General features: G+C 40.2%; 1 protein-coding gene across 2 annotated transcripts in view; it reads right to left on the bottom strand.

Moving 5' to 3' along the window:
• Window positions 1-24,061, bottom strand: part of CCDC175 (coiled-coil domain containing 175) — a 69,748-nt gene that overhangs the window by 25,462 nt on the left and 20,225 nt on the right. For both annotated transcript variants that reach the window (XM_047079563.1, XM_047079564.1), the window contains 7 exons: window positions 22,390-22,526; window positions 19,585-19,695; window positions 16,498-16,569; window positions 15,325-15,460; window positions 14,589-14,720; window positions 7,698-7,836; window positions 2,789-2,868 (listed from right to left, as the gene is read on the bottom strand). In XM_047079563.1, coding sequence (XP_046935519.1) covers window positions 2,789-2,868; window positions 7,698-7,836; window positions 14,589-14,720; window positions 15,325-15,460; window positions 16,498-16,569; window positions 19,585-19,695; window positions 22,390-22,526 — 807 coding nt within the window. The remainder of the gene's footprint in view (window positions 1-2,788; window positions 2,869-7,697; window positions 7,837-14,588; window positions 14,721-15,324; window positions 15,461-16,497; window positions 16,570-19,584; window positions 19,696-22,389; window positions 22,527-24,061) is intronic.

Below are 24,061 nucleotides of genomic sequence, written 5' to 3'. Positions count from 1 at the left end.
ATTCCATGCTCATGGATTGGGAGAACAAATATTGTTAAAATGTCCATACTACCCAAAGCAATCTACAGATTTAATACAATTCCTATCAAAATACCAACAGCATCTTTCACAGAGCTAGAATTAGATCATCCTAAAATTTGTACGGAACTGCAAAAGATCCTGAATAGCCAAAGCAATCATAAAAAGACTGGGGGTATCACAATTACAGATTTCAAGATATACTACAAAGATATTCTACTAAATCTTGAAATCACAGATTTCATATACTATAAGATATACTACTGATTACTACTGTTCTGTAGTAATCAAAACAGTATGGTACTGGCACAGATAGACATAGAGACCATCAGAACAGAATAGAGAGGCGAGAAATTAGAACACAATTGCATGGTCAATTAATCTTTGACAAGGGAGGCAAGAATATGCAAAAGATGGTCTTCAACAAATGGTGATGGGAAAACTGAACATCTACACGCAAAAGAATGAACTAGATCACTCTTAAACCATAGACAAAAATAAACTCAAAATGCATTAAAGACCCAAATGTAAAACCTGGAACCAGAAAAATCCTAGAAGAGAGTACAGGCAGTAATTTCTCTGACATCAGCTCCTGAGGCAAGGGAAACAAAAGCAAAAATAAACTATTGGGACTACATCAAAATAAAAAGCTTCCACACAGCAAATGAAACAATCAACAAAACTGAACGAGAGCCTAATGAAGAGGAGGAGATATTTGCAAATGACATACCAATGGAGGTTTAGCATCCAAAAATAGAAAGAACTTCTACACTCAACACTGAAAAAAACAAGTAATCCAATTTAAAAATGGGCAAAAGACATGAATAGACATTTCTCCCAAGACATACAGATGGCCAACAGACACATGAAACGATGCTCAACATCATCCATCATCAGGGAAATGCAAACCAAAAACATGAGTGGGATGCCTGGGTGACTCAGTTGGTTGAGCATCTCCTTCTTGATTTTGGCTCAGGTCATGATCTCACAGTTTGTGGGATCAAGCCCCTTATTAGGCTCTGCACTGACAGCACAGAGCCTGCTTGGGATTCCCTCTCTCCCTCTCTCTCTCTCTCTCTCTCTCTCTCTCTCTGCCTCTCCCTCACTTGTGCTCACTCCCTCTCAAAATAAACAAACATTAAAAAAACCCCAAACCATGAGATATCACTTCACACCTGTCAGAATGGCTAAAATAAAAAACTCAAGAAACAACAAGTGTTGGCAAGGATGTGGAGGAAAAGGAATACTTGGGCACTGTTGGTAGGAATGCAAACTGGTACAGCCACTGTGGAAGACAGTATGGAGATTCCTCAAAAAATTAAAAATAGAACTACCCTACAATCCAGCAATTGTACTACTGGATATTTGCCCAAAGAATATGAAAATGCTAATTCAAAGTGATGTATCCATATCCATATCCATATCCATATCTCTATATCTATCTCTATATCTCTATATCTATATTTATACCTACATCTATCTCCTATATTTATTGCAGCATTATTAACAATAGACATGATATGGAAGCAACCAAATTGTCCATGGATAGATGAATGGATTTAGAAGATGAGGTACATATGTGCAATAGAATGTTAGTCATTAAAATGAATGAGATCTTGCCATTTGTGACAACATGGATGGACCTGGATTGTATAATGCTAAGTGAAATAAGTCAGAGAAAGACAAATACCATATGATTCACTCTTAAATGACATTTAAGAAAACAAAAACAAAAACAGAAAAAAAAAAAAAGAGAGACACCTCCCCCTCCCCCAGACTCTTAAATACGGAGAACAAACTGGTAGTTATCAGAGGGGAGGTGGGTGCAGGGATGGGTGAAGTAAATGAAGGGGATTAAGAGTATACTTATTGGGATGAGAATTGAGTAATGTATAGCATTGTTGAATGATTAAATTGTACATCTGAAACTAATATAACACTGTATGTTAATTATATTTGAATAAAAAATAAATAAAACTCCAAAGCTCTGGGAAGCAAGTCCATGGACTTAAGTTAGACAATTAAGACAAATAAGTTGTTGAGACAACTTTATAAATCTGATATTTGAACAACTGTATGCCAAAAATGGGGAAGAGGGAAGTGAAATTTATTGATGCTTTTTCAGTGAGGATTTAATTTTTTTTGAAGAGAAAGGAATATAACTTAATGGATTTTTCAGAATATTCTACTGAATTCTCTGTTTGATTCTTACTTATTATACTGTTACAAGTCACATAATCTTTAGTCATTGTATGACCATCACTAGCAGCATCTTACCAAGCAAATAGAATTGCATATATACTTACTAGTTCTTTTCCCCTTCATATTTCTCTATACCCACATGTTAAAAGTTACTTCTGATATCAATGCTTCTCAAAACTAGAATGTTTCTAGTTTTAATTAACCAATTCTACACATGTTTATCATTAATTACTGATTATAAATTTTATAAAGGTAATAAATGTCTCTTTACATGCTCTCATTTCATCTACTCCCACCCCATCTCTGCAACCTTTGTGCATTTATCCTAATATTCATAGGAATTTAACAGAATAAGAGATCTAAAAAGAACCTTAGGAAGCATCATCCCATCTCTACCTCATGAATAAGAAAACTGAGGCCCTCCCCCCCAAGGATATGCTCATGATTACATGTCAGTTGCATCTAGAGTCTCGCTCTCTATATACACACGCACACACACACCGTATTATGGTTTGTATATATCAGTATTCCAATAAAAGCAAGAAGAATGAATACACTGACTCTTTACCGAGTTGCTGAAAAATCTTGAAAAGTCTCTTGCCATTTGAGAAGTGTAATCGTTCAGTAAATTCTGCTCCTGCTTTTGTGCTATATAAAAGAAAAAGAAAAAATAACTTCCCACAATGTTTAGTTTTAAAAATTAATCAAAATAAGGCATGTGTCTAGTTTTAAAAGTCAAATACTATGGGGCACCTGGCCGGTTCAGTTGGTTAAGTGTTTGACTTTGATTCAGGTCATGTTCTCACAGTTGGTGAGTTCGAGCCCCTCATCAGGCTCTCTGCCGTCAGCATAGAAACCACTCTGCACCCTCTGTGCTGCTCCCCCTGCCCCGCCCCTTCCCTGCTGGTCCTCTCTCAAAATAAATAAATACACTTAAAAAAAAAGTTGGGGTGCCTGGGTGGCTCAGTCAGTTGAGCAATTGACTTCAGCTCAGGTCATGATCTCATGGTTTGTGGGTTCAAGCCCCGCATCAGGCTCTGTGCTGACAGCTCAGAGCCTGGAGCCTGCTTCACATTCTGTGTCTTCCTCTCTCTCTGCCCCTCCCCACTCATGCTCTGTCTGTCTCTGTCTCAGAAATAAATAAACATTAAAAAAAAAAAGTTAAATACTATTATAAGGCTTAAAACAAAAAATAGAAGTTAGATGTTTCCAATGCAGTGCAGTATCTGACTCCTCAGAATCAACAACTTTTAAACTCAACTTTTTCTTCTTCTATTTTCTTACAAAATGCTTATATGACTATTTCTTGATTTGTCACTTTAAGACCTTTCTATCTTCTTCCTAATATATAGAAAGTAGCACACTTACTCTCACCCCTACATCCCCCACGTGCACTTCTAATCTCTCCATAAAGTCATGTTTTTTAAAGCGAATTTTAGCTGTATTTTTAAAAAAGATTTTGTTTTTAAGTAATCTTTACACCCAACATGCGGCTTGATCAAGAACCTTCGATCAAGAGTCACATGCTCTACCAACTGAGCCAGCCGGGTGTCCCTAATTTTAACTATTTAGATCATTATGACAATGTAAACATTCACAGATGAGACAAATGGTGTAGTATGATTATTCCTCCCCTCCTGTATAATTTTTTGTTTTTCCTGGAGCTAAAAATACCTCATTTTTTATTTCCTTCGTTTTTCCACGTACACATTAATTCATATCTAAATCTATAATAGAATTATAAAATCTTTCCAAATATTACTTCCCACGTGGTCAAACACCTTAGGTGATCTACCAGTTTCATATCTCTTCCCTCCCCCCTCCCCCCTTCCCGCCCCTTGCCCACCGCCGCCTTCTCTTTTCTGAGCACTTGGGACTTTCCTTTGCATTCCCCTTATGTTGGACCTCCTGTTTCCTGAATTTCATGTCCTTTTCTTTTTCAGTTATTCCGAGCAAATTCTGTACTAGCTTCCTGAGACAGAGTAAATGAGAAATTCTGATATCTTATATATCTAAACATGTCTCTATTCTCTATTCATATTTGACTAATAGTTTGGATGGGTATCTAATGTTAGATATTATTTTCTCTCAGAATTTTGAAGGCAATGTCTTCTTTTAGTATAATAGTACAGTTAAGAAGCCTAAAACCATTCTGATTGCTCATCTTTTGAGTGAGATCTGCTTTTTCTCTCTAGAAGCCTTTGGAATATTCTTTTTTAGCCTGAAATCCCACAATGATGTGACTTACTGTCTTTTCTTTTAGAAATTGCACTGGGGATTTGATGGGCCTTTTCAAATAGGAAACTCATATTCTCCAATTCTGAGAAATATTCTTGTATTATTTCTTGGATAACTTTATCCTTTCCATTTTCTTTTCTGGCCTTATATTAATTAAATATTCAACATCTCAGAATGGTCTTCTAATTTTCTTACTCTCTTATCCTGTTCCTCAACTCCTTATTTTGTTCTATTTTTTGAGAGATTTCCTTTTCTTATAATCCTATTAAATTTTAAGAGTTTCATTGTCAGGGGTGCCTGGATGGCTCAGTCGGTTAAGCGTCCGACCTCGGCTCAGGTCATGATCTCACTGCTCCCTAGATCGAGCCCCAACCGTCAGTCTCTGTGCTGACAGTTCAGAGCCTGAAGTCCGTTTCAGATTCTGTGTCTCCCTCTCTCTCTGCCCCTCCCCTGATTGTGCTCTCTCTCTCTCTCAAAAATAAATAAACATTAAAAAAAATTTTTTAATACAATAAAATATTGGTTATATTTTTCATTTCTAGGAGCTCTTTCCTGTTTCTCTGTTCTTTTTCATACATGCAATATATTTTTTCTCTATGAATGTAACTTTAAGATATATTCTCGAAAACATATAGAATGTATATTTTCTTTAATATATAGACTATATATACATTATGCATAATATATAGAGAATAGACATTCTCTAAGAAGATGTATCTTTAAAAGCATTCTTGTATTCATTGTGTCATCTGTTTCCACCAACTTCTGTTTTTCTGTCTGCTTTAGTTTCTGCCTTTCACATTGGAGTTTTTCCTGAGGTGTCTGGTGATCTTTGACTATCTAACCCTATTTAAGCATGAGGCACTAAAAGGCTCAGTTCCTGGGTGGGTTTCACTGTACAGTGATCAGGAAGGGACCAGCCATTTTGTTGGAGGATCCTCAAATGTTAGATTACGTGGGGCTTTTCTCTGGAACTGTTTAGTTTCCTTAGAGAAGAATCCAACCATCTCCTTTTCAAGAGTGGGGAAGGGATTACAGGACAGTCACACACACAATGGGCTGGCAGCCTTCATCAAGTTCAGCAGTGGAAGGGGGTCTCTGTATAGTGTCTGTCTTCCGCCCTCTGTCATATCTGATATCCTGCAGTTTAGAACCCCCGGTCTGACTTCTCTGCCAGCACTGGGAGGAGTAGTCAGTCGCTCAGCTGCACAGAAGATGGCATCTGACCTGGAGGTCTAACCGCTTGTTATAAAGATTTTCAACCAATCTTCAACCCTGTGACTCATTTCAGCTTCCCAGTATCAGGGTCCTCCAATGCCCAAGACTTGCCAGGTCCTTGCTTTCATGGTGTGCTTTTTATGCAGGCGCTTGCTAGTCACACTTCCCTTCCTGTTAATTCTTCTAGCCAATTCTACCTTCTAAAGATTTGTTGATGTTTATTTTCTGCAGATATCTTCTCTGCCAGTCTCTGTACTTGCGAGTCATAATTTTTTTCCCTAAAAAAATATTTTACACACATTTTTATGAAATTTCACTAGGGAGCACAGATAGATGCATGTTTTACGCATAACATTTAACTGAAAGTCGTTAAGTCATAACATTGCTCTTTGTGTGTTCTGAGCCACTTCTACCCTCTGTAAGTCTCACTGCTGGCAGGTGAAGCATATTTTCCTACTCTGGAGTGCATTGCTCTTATGTTCCCTTTCTCTGGCCTTTCCCTCTTTTCTCTACTTTCTTCAGTATTTTCTTTCTTTGCCTCAAGAGAATCAGCACTTGCAATATATGGAAATATATTGCTTATTTTCAAACTCCTCATGTTTCTTACATCCTCCACCTTAGTGCAAGAAGGGATGGGAAGAAGCTTGGGAGAACAGAAAATTGGAGGGGGAGTACATAGGTTTCATGACCCTTCTTAAAGCAGCAAAAGACCAAGAAAATCTACCTGAGTTGACTAAATGAGAATCTGACAAGAATTGGAAAATCAACTGAGGAATGGCAACCAGACCAATTATTCAAGGTACTTATTCTTATAATCTTATATTCTTAAAAAACCACTTTCCTTGGCAATGACCACTATTCGCTTTTATTTTTGAGAGAGGGTGTGCATGTGTGTGCACGCACGCAAGCAGGAGAGAGGGAGAGGGAGACAGAGAATCTCAAGTGGGCTCCATGCTCAGCACCAAGCCCCACATGGGGCTTGATCTCATGACCATGAGATCATGACCTGAGCTAATATCAAGAGTCAGACATTTAACCAACTGAGCCATCCAGGGCCCCCCCCCCACTATTCACTTTTAAATATTTGTTTTACATTTCAACATATTGGATTTCTATATGATTATATCTTTTTGACACAGACTATTTTGATGTCTCTCCCCAGCTTTCATCTTTGCCAGCTGTTTATTCCCATCACAGTGCACATTTTTTGGGGGCTCCCGTTCTAGTCCTTTCTGTAACTTTTGATCCTGGTCTTCTGATTTTCAGGGTACTTGTTCCATCTAGAAAACAGAAATTCTGGAAGCTTTTCTGCTTAACAACCTTGTGGGACTTGTTGGTTAATGACACTCTGCTTCCCAAATGCAAGACAAAACTCACACCTCTAGAGATGATTCTGGATTTATGAAATTTTGGGTGCAGAGTTAGATGACTACATCCTATTTTTCTGGAGAAAATAAGTATTTTTTATATTTAATATACATGATTGTGCCCTGTAACAAAATGTAAAATATACATACTTTGAGACACATTTCACATCCTCTATAAAGCCTCCATTTCTAAGACTAGTTCTTATATATCTTTGCCTTAGGGGTGAATTAGGAGGAAAAAAAATCTGACGAGTACCTACTTGGTAAATGGTTAGAGTCACAGCTGGAACAAGATAGAATATTCAAATTCATGCTAAGAAACAGAAAAAAAGAATCCCACTTGGTAGCAGATAAAGGTGCTATTTCTACTTTTACCAAGGAAAGACAGAAACCACATTATATAGTTGTCACTAATTCTTAATTTTAAAGTCTTTAAAAGAGAAAAGGAAACATCTGACAAGGGCAACATCAGGGCTGCGGTGTAAAGAAGAAATTAGTAGATGGGGCAAAAACTAGAGAAGAAAGAGTTAAAGGCGATGGGAAAAGTTTGCCGAGTTTCATCACTGGCTCACGAATGATGACCCACCTCGAGTTAGGGGATATCAGTGAAATCCTTACCTGTCTTAACGTTAATTACTGAGACTTCATACCTACCTGTAATAACATGAATGAGCTCTTCCAGTTTTCCAGCTTTGCTCATATATTCTTCTTCTGCCACTTGAAGTTGCGGAAGACGCTCGACTAGTTCATCTTCCTTTACTCTGTTACTTTGCGTTTCCCTAGCGAATCTTAGCTTTAAAGAAAATAAAGCTGATTGTGAGGCATGATTTTAGAGAACGGACACAATTTAGACTGCAGAGTATAATGTAAGTTCTTTGAGAGGAAGAGCCCTGTCTTAGTGTCCTCTCATCGTGAGGTGCATACAAAGGTATCCGGCATATCCTAGATATTCGAAACATATTTGTTGGCTGCTTCAGAGAGTCTCTGGAAATCTATGAAGTAAGGAGATTACATTTAATGGTCTCTCCAAGGAGCCCTTCATTTCTCTAGCTCTACTGCTATGATTCCATTAATGCTACCATGTACGTACCCTAAACACCTATTTGAGAAAATCTCTCTTGAGCATATTTTACGGAAAAACAAACAAAAAACAGGCAGCAACGGGACACCTGGGTGGCTCAGTTGGTTAAGTGTCTGACTCTTTATTTTGGCTCAGGTTGTGATCTCACAGTTTGTGAGTTCAAGCCCCACACTGGGCTTTGCGCTGACAGTGCGGAACCTGCTTGGGATTCTCTTTCTTCCCCTCTCTCTCTGCCTCTCTCTCTCTCTCAAAAAAAAAAAAAAAAAAAGCAGCAAAACAAAATATACATAATTCCTAAGAAAAGTGGATTACATAAGAAATGGGGAGGGGGTAGAAACAAGTGGATATATTGTTACAATAAATGGGCAAAAAGCACCCAAAACAAAACATGAAGATGCCTGCTTAATTATCCAGGGTTTAGTTAGCTGGACCTCTCTTAGCAAGCCAGGATGGGTTTAAAATGGTGATAAAGCAGTGACAGCCAGCTGATATTTACTAGCCATTCTCCTGCCCCTCGATATCAGGACTCCTCAGTTCTAGCTCAGCATCTGGCTGCCAGCTAGACTGATTTCTCAGCTTTCCTTGCAAGTGGGTGCGACTAATGGTTTTGTGAGCAGAAGCGGTGTGGGCCGCTTCTGGGTCCTCCGCCTGCAACAGAAAGCAGTACGTGCCCCCTTGGTCCTTCCCTCCTTCCCCTGGCTGGAAAAGAATGAGAATGGAAACTGCCACTTGGATCCACAGAGGTTAGCCTCAGGCTGAGGATGGCAAAGCTGCCCTTCCAACCTTGGGCCCCTTCCCTTTGGCCTGTAATGGGAGAGAAATAAACCTCTCTCTTCTGTAATGACCACGTCAGGGCGTCTTCTCAACTAGATAGTTAGACTCTTAAGATTCGAATAGGCCATACTTGACCTAACTTATTCTTAACAACTTTTTCGCTTTTTATCTTTAATCCAGGTTGCACACATACATAATCTGAAGGAAAGCCCGGGCGCCAGCAGGGCAATGCCAGGCATGCGTCTTCAGTGGGAGGGACCTCACACCACAGCTGACCAGAGGCTACTGTCCTTCGACCCCAGCAAAGCGGTAACTCAGATGTAAGAGGAAGATACCCACATGGGTGGGTGTGATAGGCACCTTGGTTTTGAAGCCTCATGTCCAAATAGGAACCAACTTCTCTTGGGTATACCCTCCAGGTCCCCGAAAGAGACGTGCCTACTTAAAAGAGGCACCAAACCCAGGGAAGCCCAATGCTCTAGTTTCCCCACCAGTTATTCTCCCGGGCAAGATGCGGCATACCAGTCATGGGTCACTGTTTACAAACAATGTTGCCTGACGATACAACTTTAGTTGTCTACCTTTGCCAGGGTCTAGGGGAATGACCCAGAAGGTTAAGCCAAGGTCAATTTCCCAATAAAGAAGAGAGGGTTTGCAACCCTTTACTACACATATCCTGCCTGTGTTCACCGTATTTTGGCATCTCTGATAAAGCAGCCTGTCTGCACCCTAGTTAATAGAGCGATACACCAGCCTGGTATGTTCCCTCCCAAAGTGCAATGAGAATCCTTAGGGATAAATATAGAAAGATCAAAACACATGTAAAAACACCATAATTTAAACACATTACAATGAGGCATCAGGAGTAATTTTCTCCACACTGCATGTTAAGAAATTCAACTGTGCAGGGGCGCCTGGGTGGCTCAGTTGGTTAGGTGATCGTCATGATCTCGCGCAGGTCATGATCTCGCAGTTTGTGAGTTCGAGCCCTGCGTCAGGCTCTGTGCTGACAGCTCAGAGCCTGGAGCCTACTTCAGATTCTGTTCTCCCCCTCTCTACCCATCCCCTGCTCACGCTCTGTGTCTCTCTGTCTCTCAATAATAATAAACATTAAAAAAATACAGAGAAAAGAAACTCAACTCTGTATTATCTATACCATGTTCTCTAAAGAACAGCTTGAGGGTCTAAGGAAGTATGTGAATGCATTAATTTGTTCCCATTTTCTACATTGACTTAAGTTGCCAGAATTTCCCTGACAAGGAACCATGCTGTTGTTTCATGCTTTGAGGGAGGGTTTGGGTACCAGATGCTGCGGCATCTCAGACAAGTTGGTGTTCGTCTACCGGCTCAGGCAGGCCCACTGCTTCTTCAGCTCCTTCAAGCTTCCCTGATTCTGGAGCCACATGCACACTTAGCTCAGTGATAATGGGCTCAGGCTTTTGCTGCAACCCCTTGGAATTGGAGCCTTGGAAAAGAGAGAGACTGATGCAGGTCCCACCCCTGTTCATCAGGATGAGTTCCAGCTCATCCTATAACTTCCTGTCCATCTTTCCTTCCCAACTGCCTGTCCTACAGCCTTCAGGCCCCAGCTCCAGATGGAAAGCAGACAGACTCTCTAGACTGTGTAACCAGCCACCACGATTCCAGAAGGTCAAATCCTTTAAGAAACCTCATTTCTGGTGGCTCTGCTTCTCGGACTGAACTCTGCCAGATATACGGCTGTAGGACCCAGCAGATCCAATTCATGGTCAAGGTGTCAGCACTAGGTCAGAATGATGTAGAAGCCTGTGGCAAGCTCCAGCAGAATTGTAGCGGAGGCCCCCAGGTATTGGAGCCAAGTCTATAGAGGACTTAGTCACAGTACTGCCTGGGAGAAAATGCCTCTGGAGATTTGGAAGTTTATATTCTGAACCAGTGACTAACATCCAGGACTGTTTTCCTTAGACAAAATATATGGGTCAGGGGCCCAAGTGGTAGTGGACTTCTTACTATTAAATCTTATGATTTTGTTTTCCCTCCCTGTGAATTTGGGCTCTGTTCATTTAGACATTATACAACACTGGTGAGAAGAATGAGTGTACCAGGGGTATAATAATGGTTCCGTAAACCAAAATCGGAGAACGCTTCTTCTCCATTTTGGGCTCCTCATGCTACTGAACCAATTGCAGAAATGGGATTCCAATTTGCTCCAGGTTATTGATGAGGATTATCAAGGGGAAGGAGGGTTGCTGCTTTATAGGAAGGGCACACAGGCTGCTCTCTGTGCCTTTCTGTGAATTAGACACAGGTGGACACAGCCCTGCAGGGGGCGCACAGCCTGGCAAGTGGGGTGGACACTGGAAGACCGTCGGCTTACCTTGCCTAATTGCACTGTGTAAGCTCAAGTGCAATATTACATAGCAACCTTATCCTATTCCTGATTTGAAGGGGATTGCCTCCATTGGTTCACCATCATGTATGAGAGTAAACTGTCAGCTCTCTCTCAAGAAATACCTGAAATGCTGACTACCTACTTCCAAACACCCCCTCAGCTACCACTCTGGATCAAGCTACTTGAACCACTTGCAATACTGCTCTAGCTTCCTAATTGGTCTTCCTGCACCCACCATTGCTCTCCTAAATTCTGCTCAACATAGCAGCTAGAATGATCCTATTTACATGAAAATCAGACCATTCAGCCCTTCACTCAGAACCCCCTTATCAGGAAACTTACCTTCCCAGCCCAGGCAGAGGAAAGACAAAGTACTCACGATGGCCTATAAGGAGGCAGACCTGGGGAGGCCCCTCTTGAATCATTCCTCATGGAAGGACTCACTCACTGCCTTGTGGCAAGGAGTATGGTCAGCTGCCAGCCTCCAGCGGCCGGCTCCTTTAGAGACTTCTCAGTTATCTACTGAAGATCATGCTCTTCACGGGGGCCCCCAACCAACTGACTGAGCAAGGAGGTGGCACAAGGGTGTAGCCATTTCTGCCCAAGGCAGGGATCTGCTAATGGACAGCCCTTGCTCAGGAGCTCCCCAGAGATAGTTTGCGGGTTACATAATAGCCTGATGGCTTCCCCTGCCCAGTCCTTTCATAGGTATTATTCCCTAATAAACTTTACACTCCTCGTTCTGTCTCAGCATTTCCTTCCAGAAAATGGATCCCTCTCCCTCCTGGCCATTCCAGCCACACTGCCTCCTTGCTGTTCCTCAGATAGGACAGCCCTGCCTCCTCCCTTCCTGTTTGCAGCAACCTTCTGCCCTTCAGGATTCTATCCTTCCTTGTCCAACAATGCTCTTTAACAGGGCACACAGACCACATCACGTACGCTCGCCCTATCCCCAGTCCCTGCTCTATTTTTCTCCATAGCATTTCTCACTTTTGAATATACTCAAGGTTCCACTTGTTTATGTTGTTTATTTTTAATCTCCCTCCACTAGGATGTAAGCACCATAAGGGCAGAGGGGTTTTTTTGTCTGTTTCTTTTTTGTTTTTCAGCATCTAGAAGAATACTAGGCACCCAGACAGATGGCATCCAGCAGAGAAAGGTTTCCCACCCTGACTCTTCTTCTCCCTTCTGTTTCTTCTCATTTTGTCTGAATTTGGGAATGTTTTCTTTCCCTTGTTTGTTCCCTGAGCTGTGCCAATTTCCATTTCACTTCTTCCTATTTCTGGCCCATCCCCTTCTGACACCTCTTCCCTGAGTTCCTAGATTTCTATATTGCTGATCTTCCTTGGCACCTGTACGAAACTAAAATATATATTTTTTAATTTACAGAGGGATGCTTGATCGCAGTTTTCATCTGTTCCAACACCATCTTCCTGAGTGTTCTTCAGTTGTTGGACAGTTTTGTTCCCCCTTTCATTTATTTTTTAATAGATTTTTAAAAAAGTATTATTATTTTAATGAATACATTTTTTCACTTTATTTTTTTTAGAGAGATAGAGTGAGTGGGGGAGAGGCTTGGTGGGGGTGGGGGGAGAGAGAGAGAGAATCCCAGGCAGACTTCACGCTAACAGCACAGAGCCTGACTCAGGGCTTGATCCCACCACCAGGTGATCATGAGCTGAGCTGAAATCAAGAGTCAATCACTCAATCCACTGAGCCACCCAGGTGTCCCCTTGTTTTTCTCATGGTATTTTTGTGTGGAGGACATAGCTGCTCCTTTTTTGTTATTCATAATAGAAAGAACTGGCTTTTCCTGGACCAATAATCTGTGGATGGCTTTCTGTAGGATGTGGTGGGGGTTGCATGGGGAAGGATGGGGTTGGCCCAGGGCAAGATCTGAACTTTGACACGTAAGGACTCTCTGCTTCCCTGCTACAGCAAGGGACTATTGTCTTCAAAAATTATGGAAAGAGCCCAAATGCCCATCAATTGATGAACGGATAAAGAAGTTGTGGTTTAGATACACAATGGAATACTACTTGGCAATGAGAAAGAATGAAATGTGGCCTTTTGTAGCGACGTGGATGGAACTGGAGAGTGTGATGCTAAGTGAAGTAAGTCATACAGAGAAAGACAGATACCATATGTTTTCACTCTTATGCAGATCCTGAGAAACTTAACAGAAGATCATGGGGGAGGGGAATGGGGAAAAAAAAAAGTTACAGAGAGGGAAGGAGGCAAACCATAAGAGACTCTTAAAAACAGAATAAACGGAGGGTTGATGGTGGGAGGGAGGGGAAAGTGGGTGCTGGGCATTGAGGAGGGCACCTGTTGGAATGAGCCCTGGGTGTTTTATGGAAACCAATTTGACAATAAATTTCATATTAAAAACAAATAAATTAAAAAACAAATAGTAAAAACAAAAAACAAAAAAACAAAACAAAACAAAACAAAACAAATAAAGCCCCTCCTTGATACAGCCGGGGCCTCTGTTCCTCTTCAAAACGAATCAAGTTCAGGAAGGCTTCTACCACCATCCCTTTTCTCCTCATTCCAATACCAACGTAGGTCTCCAGGAAGCACCCCCTTACCTTTCCAGGTAACACCAGTACCTTGAAAAGGTGTGTTTTCTGTTGTGTTTCCAGAGACCTGCCACCTCCAGGCCCCTTGGGTACTTTCAGTGCCTTTTTGCTCCACCTCCCCCAGTGGCTCCTGGCAGCTCCCAACTCAGCAGGATGCCCTCTCTGATAAGGATTTCCAAGCTTGGCCTCACTGGCCTCCCTTGCCCTTTGCTGCTTTCCCCAGCTACTCTCGCGCCAGCTCTGCCTGCCTTCCTGCACCGCTCCCCTTGTCCCCGGGGACTTTGCCGGCACTTCTACGTAACTTGGAGTGTCTAATTTTCTTTTTTTAACTGAAAAAATATTTTATGTTGCTCTTTTTTCAGGACAAAAAGTCATAATGAAACTAGGCTTGCTCACACTGGAGGTTTTACATTTAACCGCTTAGAGTAGCATGAAATAGGGGCACCTGGGTGGCTCAGTCGGTTAAGCGTCCAACTTCAGCTCAGGTCACGATCTCACGGCTTATGAGTTTGATCCCTGCATCGGGCTCCGTGCTGACAACTCAGAGCCTGGAGCCTGCTTCGGATTCTGTGTCTCCCTCTTTCTCTGCCCTCCCCCACTCGTGCTCTGTCTCTGTCTCTCAAAAATAAAAACATTAACAAAAATTGTAAAAAAAAAAAAAAAAAGAGTAGCATGAAATATACCCCTCCCCCCATATGGCAATTTCAAATTGTTTTTAGATGCAAAATAAAACTTACCTCATACTTGCTCAACTCTTGAACTAACTTTTTTTCTTTGACAATAAATTCTTCCTCCACTTGTTTTAATTCTAATGTAAGTTTTTCAGTCTCTGCCAAAAACTCAGTGATCTCTTTTTGTCTAAAATTGGTCTAATCAGAAAGCAAACAAATTGAAGATCTGTCATTTGCCCTGTAGCAGTCAGCCTTACGTTTTCAAAACAGCCAAGAATTAATATCTCTTTGCATGATACTTGGCTCTGATTTCAGGTTATATATTTTCACAGCAACAACTTGAGAGGGAATTTATTTATTTATTTTTCCCTCCAGAGGTTAATTTATTCACCAAACAATATCTATAACCTACATGAGGAAATGGATGATGGGACTGATGGGGGATGGAGGAAGGGCGGAGGGTCAATACCAGCGCTGAGTAATGATGTTTGGTTTCTTTTTTTTAACAGAGAGCTTCCCTAAAAGTGAACGTCAAACGAGTTTCTGGTTACAGATTTCAAAAGCATATTCTAGAGACAAGTGCGACTTTGTTTGCTAAATTCCTACAGTTCACACACAGCAAATAGGAATTTCTAAAGAAAGTTAAATAATTCACTCTAAGCATAAGTCACCAGAAAGGAAAATATCTCTTCATAAGATAAGGTTTAATTAAATATTGAAGGAGAATTACTGATATGCAATAATAATACTGGGTCCATACTAACATGGAGCAATAATATTCAAGTTCCTTGAGTTCCTTTACCTCTTGCAATAGTTTGATGCATCTAGATTCAGCAGTCTGTACTTCCTCTAAAATTTCTTGTACTTCAGACTCCAGCTTCTTTTTCAAACATGCATGTTTTTTTCGTGAACAAGCAATTTTCCACTGAGTTATGACGCTGGAAATGAGAGCAGAAGAATTCTCGTGAAACTGGCCTAACAGTTTACTGAAAAGATACAGGAATCCCAAGCAACACAAATCCTACTATGATCACATAAGACCGTTTGAGCTATTGGCAATGCGGACAACACCCATTAGCTGAAAAAATTAGACAAAGCGATAACTGCTTCAGTGCCGTCGGCTTCACAAGCTTGCTTCGCTGCAACAGCCTGTGTTGGTATGTCCACTAGGACCGCGGACAAACCACACTTGGCCGCTCACCTCCTTTGGGTGAAGGATGGCAATGGGGAAGGTTCAAGGGCGGGCAGAAGTGACCCAGGCAGAAATAGCAGTTAAAACTACCTCATTTCAACCTTCTAGGTTCTCAAATTTTTCTCTCCACCACAATATTAAAAAGCTGCACTGGAGAACGGGAAAGATGTGCATGTGGAGTCTTACAAATGAGATTAATAACCAGGACAACAACAATATAATACACCTAAGTTTTTGCAAATACTTCCTAGGTGCCAGGAGGTCATGTGAATACTTTATATAGATCTTCTCACTGGCCATTCACGGTGACTTCGCAGGACGGGTGCTACTATCATTGGCCACTTACTAGGGATGGGAGCAAAGAGAGATTATTAAGTAACGTAGCCTCAGTCACAGAGCTAGTCAGCGACAGAGCAACCAAAGTGGCCTGTCCTCAGAGCCCGTATGTTTAGCCACACTTCTCTGTCACTGCACATAACCTCCCCTACTGGTCCATACAGAGAAGCCTGGTGAGCAAGAGGCAATTTCCTTCTTCGGGGAGCTCACTCGATTGAAATGGAAAACTTTGGTTCTGTTCAAGCCCCCAAATCAAACTAACGAACTGAGAGAACTCACACAATTTAATTTAGGAGAATAATTTCCTTGGACTCTAGCAAGCAACAAGCACTCTGATTTCCTCCCTACTTTGAGGCACTGCGCATTAAGATAACATAGACTTACTCATAACACAAATGAAAAGAAAAAATTTTTTTTTTTTTTTTTTTTTTTTTTTTTTTTTTTTACCGTCTCTGACTTTCTCTTTCCCGGTTGTCATTCAGGATTTTTATTTGTCTCCGATACACTTCCTTTGTTGCTCTAAAAACAGGAAGACATACACTGGGTTTTGCATTTGTGGAAGCTAGTAGACTACACAAAAGACTTTATGTATAATTCTTATGTACAGTAAGACTACCATCTAATTGGGAGATAAACCAAACCTCGTGTAACAACGAAAGGTAGTCGTAGACTCGTAGAAGGACAATTACGGTTTTGTGCAAGTGCAAACTGATTTTGCAGAATTGTGGTAGACCTAAGGGAAAGGAAGAATAGATTCTGGGGAGGCAGCTGAGGAAGGGACATCGGAGGTTAATGTTTGACAGAGGGAAGAACACAGATTGCTGGAATGAAGGTGCAATATCACCATGGGAAGGACGTCATCATTCGCAAAGACGTGGAAAAGGTACACACAAGGTAACAAGTCAAGAGTTATGACCAACATAGACTTGGCACAGACAGAGGACATGAAGGGAAGCAACACAGTGACATAGGAGGGGTGAAGGTCAACAAATTGGTGAGGAACTTTGAATTCCTGACTGAGTCCTGGTTTGATGCAATGTATAATTCAGAAAGCCAATAAAGAGTTTTGTACTAGGGGTAAGTAGTAATTAAGGACGGAAGGGTTTCTTGTGAATCTAGGATGGGTGGAAACATGAAGAGTCTAGCATAGGTATTAGAAGCCTTTATTATTTTTATTCCCTCTTTCTCTATGAAGTGCTTCATATGCAGAAATGAAAGTGAATTTGACTTTGTATCTTTTGAAAAATAGAAATATTCAGGGGTGTCTGGGTAACTCAGTTGGTTAAGTATCCGACTTCGGCTCAGCTCATGATCTCACGGTTTGTGAGTTCGAACCCTGTGTCAGGCTCTGTGCTGATAGCTCAGAGCCTGGAGCCTGCTTCAGATTCTGTGTCTCCCTCTCTCTCTCTGCCCCTCCCTGACTCGTGTTCTGTCTCTGTCTCTCAAAAATAAAAACGTTAAAAAAATTAAAAGAAAAATGGAAATAATTCATAGCTAAAACAGAACACATAATGCTGTTAAACTAGCAACACAAATGTGTTCGTGTTTTTTTTTTCCTCCATCTAAAATCACAGTGTGGGGTTTTTTTTATGAATATGATTTATTGTCAAATTGGCTTACTTACATACAACATCCAGTGCTCACCCCAACAAGTGCCCTCCTCAATGCCCATCACCCATTTTCCCCTCCCTCTCCACCTCTCCATCCACCCTTAGTTTGTTCTCTGTATTTAAGAGTCTCTTGTGGGTTTGCCTCCCTCCCTCTCTGTTTGTAACTATTTTTTTCCTTTTTTTCTTTTTCTTTTCCACTTCACCCTTCCCTGGAACTCTAAGATTCTTCGCAATGTGCCCAATCTCATTGATTTTATTTATTTATGTATTTAGTTTAATCCACAAAGTAGTTGAACTAGAGTGAAATAACAACAACATTAAAAGTACTAAATGAAAACCAGTATTGGGTCACAAATTTGGCTCTGAGCTTCCTGGTGATGGGAACCATGATGGCACAATACTTGATTATAGAATCTGCGTTATTCATGTGGAAAACAAAACCCCTAACTCAACCCGATTCTATTTTCCCACTCTTTCACAGGGAAGGGTTCATAGTTTCCTTTCTGAAACCAACATGAGAAACAGATGTTTAAATATGTTGTTCAACGGTGTAAGGACAAGCAACCTGCACATCCTGCTGTGTTCTAGATTTCTGTTGGCAGGAGTCAAATTTCATCTCCACTTGTCTTAGTTCTGTAAGTTAGTTTCTCCACTGCCCTACACTCAAGTCATAAAATATATTCAAATTATAAAAATAAAAAATATGCAACCCCCTATAATCTCGTAATTCAACTTTTAGGACATTATTATAAAGAAATAGTTGTATACGTGGATATATGGTAAAGGAGGTTAATTTGAAAAATGCTTATAGTAGAGAAAACACAAAAGCCAAAGCATCAGTAGGGTGCTGGTTACATAAAACATAGTATATTCAGTGAAAGGAATATTAAGCAGCTAAAGAAAGACTGAAGAATGAGGTCCCATATATATGAATTTTGCCGCCTTCTGAAATAGTTTTAAAATCAACAGATAAGTGTAAAAATTAATACAAAGAATTCCCATATACCTTTCACCAATTTCTCCAAGTGTTACCTTTTATCACACTTGCTTTATCATTTTCCCAGATATATTTTTCCAGCTTTTTATGGAGATATGTTGAAATATAATATTGTGTAAGTTACCCAGATACAATTTTAAGTGGATAAATTACAGTTCTAGAAAAGTACAATCCTATTTTTGGGTGTATGTACACACTCCTATTGTAGAAAGCATGCATAGCAAACTGTTAACAGTGAGATCTCTGTGGGGAGACAGAGATTAGGGTCACTTTTATGCTTCTAAGCCACACTTTTTTTTTAATTTTTTTTAACGTTTATTTATTTTTGAGACAGAGAGAGACAGAGCATGAACAGGGGAGGGGCAGAGAGAGAGGGAGCCACAGAATCGGAAGCAGGCTCCAGGCTCTGAGCCATCAGCCCAGAGCCCGATGCGGGGCTTGAACTCACGGACCGCGAGATCATGACCTGAGCTGAAGTCGGACGCCTAACCGACTGAGCCACCCAGGCGCCCCAAAGCTACTTTTCTACATTTCTACATTTCTACATTTCTATGTTTGAATTTTAAAATCACATCAGGCATTACTTATTTTAATCAGAAAAACTAAAATTAAAAATTAAAGTGATTTAGAATGGCAGAAATGAACACCATAGGGGGTCAGTGTTGTGATAATGTTCAGGCACATTCTTGTTCTTAGACTCCTGATGGGTCCATTTCTCATGTCCAGCAGCTTGCCCAGAACTCAGGACCTGTCTACCCTTTCAACAGTAGATTCAATGATAATGACCCTTCTATACTGTAAAACAGAGACAGTGAATTATAAACCTCCTTTTCTATAGGATATCAGAAACTGATAGATCTATGGTTACCATATATTAAAACAAATGCAGAAAAGAATGATTAAATGTTTCAAGGGCAACAAACATACTGATGAAGTTCCTGGAGTGTGACAAGTCCTTCCTCCATATTTTTGATGTCTACTTTTCTTTGCGATAGGAAGTTTTCTTTCCGACTAATAAATGACATTTGTTTCTGATTCCTGCCATGAAAAAACCAGAGTTAGCATATGTTGAAAGGTGAAATCATCTTTTTTAACTCTTCAGCATGAGGGGACATTGCAATCACAAATAAGAATGTAGAATGTAGGCTGCCAAGTTTGGTTCATCAACTATTTACTGAACAAATTAGGAAAATAGAAACAAAGTCTTTTTGCTAGTGGTGGTGAAATCTAAACTCATGAAAATTCCTAAGCCATGGAGAGAGCATGAACTGCTGTAGTCACCATAAAACCACAAGAACAGTTCTGTCCCTAGCACTCTGTCCCTCTGAGCAGGGGTGTCTCTTTTAATACATTTATCAATTCTACCATGTTCCTTTGTGAAAGGTGAAGGGGTCAGTTAGACCAACTTTAAATACTGGCTTTGCCTCTTTCTAGCAGTGTGACCCTGAAGGAAACTTCACCTGGAGATGAGCCTCAGTATCTCCACCCATAAAATCGGGATCATAATACCTATCTCAACAGCTATAAGGATTAAATGAGCTATAAAGTGCTCACTCCAGTGTGTGGGACTCATGAGGCACTTTGTAAAAAGTGGTTATATTTTGTCTCCAATTTGCAGAGAGAATAATAGGAAGTATACAGTTTTGTTCAATTTCAGTTTTTTCCAGACATTGATAGGGGCATTCCTGTAACAGAAAGTGCTTTAAATAAGTGTCTCGTCTTCTTCAAAACTTCTATGGACTGACCTGTGTTCAGTCCCTAAAATTTGTGTGTTGAAGCCCTAACACCCAATGTGATGGTATTGGAAGGTGAGGCTTTTGTGAAGTGATGAGGTCACCTGATTAGATGAGGTCATGGCGAAGAGGCTCCTTGTAAGAAGAGACACCAGGAAGTTTGTTTTCTCCCTATTTCTACCATGTAAAAACACAGCAAGAAGGCAGCCTTGTGCAAGCCAGGAAAAAGGGCTCTCACCAGAACCCAACCATGCTGGCACCCTGATATTGGATCTCCATCCTCTGGAACTGTGAGAAATAAATTTCCATTGTTTAAACCACCCAGTCTATGGTGCTTAGTCATGGCAGCCCAAGCTGAAGACAAAAGCCAATAACAATAGTAAATGTTTTAGTGTTACAATGATTTGTCATCAGCACATTATCAATTCTACCATGTTATTTTATGAAAGGTGAAGGGGTCAGTTAGACCAACTTTAAATACTGGCTTTACCTCTTTCTAGCAGTGTAACCTTGAAGGAAACTTTACCTGTAGATGAGTACTGATTAACTCAGTACTGATCTGGGGAAATTTTTTTTGCTGAAAAAAGCTACTGAAAGCAGACTCTTGGTAGGTTTTTCAGTTGAATGAGATACAATGATTGTAACTACTCTTTGCAGCTCACATGCTGCAATGACCATAAACTCAGTTTCACCTCAGTGTGCCTGGACACTGTAATTATACTTCTGTGTGATCTAACTTTTCTGTAGTAATGGATCATTACTTATAGAATTCATGCTTGCAAGATGTTATTCTGTATTTGTTAAGAAAATATTGGTGAATGCCCACTATCTGCTAAGCAATGTACAAGGTCCTGGGGATGTAGCACTGAGTAAATACCCTGATCTGTTCATAGTTCAGTGGAAACAAGAGATTTATAGACTACTTATGACAATGCAGTGACTGATGAAAAGGAATGGCATCAGAGGGATGTTTCAGAAGGATCATTCCGGTGGAAGGAAGGTGAACAACTTAAGGGTGGTAAAGCAGAAAGTGGGGAGAACTTTGGAGGGACAAGCCAGTGCAAAGAAGCTGAAAGAGGTGACAAGAATGGAGTTGGAGAGAAGAATGGGATATATTTGAGAGATATCCGGGAGGTGGAATTGACAAGCGTTGGTGCTTGAATGGAGTCCAAAGGGTAGTAAAAGATAGGAATTTCCTTGAATAATTTCCCAGTCTCTGGGTTAGGGGATTGTGTCAATGACCAAACCCTTCACAGAGTTAGGGAAGAGAGATGGCAGAGCCAGTTTCTGATGAAGGTAGATCTCACAGTTTCTCTAAACAGTCTCATGGAGTAAAAGCAGGATTATTTTTTCAAGAATCTGATGTAGAAGTAAATATAATGCCCATGGTGTTTATGGATTTGATCTAACCCATATGAGGAAAGCATTACTCAGTGCATATACAGGCAGATGAGGAGTGTGTTTATTTTTAGGTAAATATTTCATCGTTGTCAATAGATTTTAAAACTAGGATGAACTTAAGTAGAGAGTCACCATTTTTTTTTACTGTAAATTTTTTACAATGTTTTTTTTAATATATGAAATTTATTGTCAAATTGGTTTCCATACAACACCCAGTGCTCATCCCAAAAGGTGCCCTCCTCAATACCCATCACCCACCCTCCCCTCCCTCCCACCCCCCATCAACCCTCTGTTTGTTCTCAGTTTTTAAGAGTCTCTTATGCTTTGGCTCTCTCCCACTCTAACCTCTTTTTTTTTTTCCTTCCCCTCCCCCATGCGTTTCTGTTAAGTTTCTCAGTATCCACATAAGAGTGAAAACATATGGTATCTGTCTTTCTCTGTATGGCTTATTTCACTTAGCATCACACTCTCCAGTTCCATCCATGTTGCTACAAAGGGCCATATTTCATTCTTTAGAGAGTCACCATTTTGATCCCAAGGAAAGCACCCCATAACCATAACATGTTGATTCATGTACAGATCATGGATAGAAACATACTCATTGTAAGTGTTCTGTTTCTGTATAAAAACTTTCTCCTCCTCACTTAAGACAATCTTATATTGTCTGGTAAGAGTATGCAATTTCTCCCGTAGATCTTTGCTTTCTAAATGATTTTTGTGTAGTTTTTCAGCCATCTAGGGGAAAAAAAAAGCAATTAGAGGACACATTTCCTTTGATGGGAGTCAGTCATGTGGCAACTCTAGAGCACTGGGTATGTTACTTAGCATACAATAACTATGCCATAAATGTTGAGTGATTTAATTCTGTATCAAATATGCAGTTATACATTTTGGGGCCTCTCCTATAAATTATGACAAAAGTATAGAAAGGTAGTAGACACTGATGCAAAAACCACAGAGTAAATCATTCATATTGAAATAAGCATTGAGATTAATAAACTGAGATCATTCAACAGGATCCATAAGTCCTTTTCCCAGAAGAGAAATTACACTAGGGAAAAGAAAATGTAACACCCATAGAAGCTCTTGCTCAAAACCTCTTTGATGAGATACTAGGTCTGCTTCTTGTTAAATATTTCTATTCAAGGACAAAACTAATGTTTATTAGGGAACTTTGTATTCAAGAAGTTTGTGTTTAAAATGTCTCTATTGAATTGCTTCAAAAGAGGTAAGAAAGTTATGTTTAGTACGAGTGATGGGCTGAGTAGTTCACAATAACCTTTTGGCTGAGTATTACTAGAATAGCTGGATGAAAAAATATCTTAGAAGTGTTGAAGAACTAACAAGATAATGACTAATTCTACAAGAAATCAAGAATCCATAATAGAGGGCACTGGGGTGGCTTAGTTGGTTAAGCATCTGAATCTTGATTTTGGCTCGGGTCATGATCCCACAGTCATGGGATCGAGTCCTGCATTATTGGGCTCTGTGATGGGTGTAGAGCTTTCTTAGGGTTCTCTCTCCTTGTTCCTCTTCCCCTCCTCTGCTCTCTCTCTCACTCTCAAAAAAAAAAATCCAGAGTAGTAAATCTAGCACTGAAAACTCCTTTTACCCTAAGGACATTGACTGATATGGAAGAAACCACTTGGAAATGGAATTTTAGTTCTCTTACCTGACAAGAGGGACAAAAATCAACAGAGTTCATCCAGGTATTGAGTTTGATAAATCTTCTACCACTTTAACCTGTGGTCTCAAAAAGCTTCATGCTCTGGAGAAGGGTAAATTGGAAGCTAATAAGCCATGGCCCAGCCTAATTTTGATCACCAGGGAACCTAAGGGTGCATTAAAAGTGGTTTGGGACTGGTAATACCCCAGCCATCTGATGGAAGTGAATTAGTCTGTTCCTGGAAAAGATATGATCATCCTAAGCTTCAAATTGTTTTTACAAACTTTTTCCCCCCCCAAATACAATGTCTGGTATACAGTTTTCTACTAGGAACAGAAGGAAATAAGACAGCATGAAAAAAAATTGGCAGAAGCAAAAGACTACAGAAACAAACCTATAAAAACATCAGATAGTGAGTGGAATTAGATACTGAACTATACAAATATTGTGTTTACTATAATCAAAGAAATGTTAGACATACTTGAAAATTATGGCAAGGAATTGAAATAGACAATGCAGATTTGAAAATTACCAATTTAAAAAATTCAATAACCAAAATTAACAGCTGAAATAAGACCATCCTGCCCAGAATACAGCAGGGGGA

Source organism: Lynx rufus, unplaced genomic scaffold, assembly GCF_022079265.1.
Source record: "Lynx rufus isolate CCGP_SWC_20201006 ecotype Redwood Valley unplaced genomic scaffold, mLynRuf1.p SCAF_17, whole genome shotgun sequence".
NCBI lineage: Eukaryota > Metazoa > Chordata > Mammalia > Carnivora > Felidae > Lynx > Lynx rufus.
This window is presented reverse-complemented; position numbering and strand designations above follow the sequence as displayed.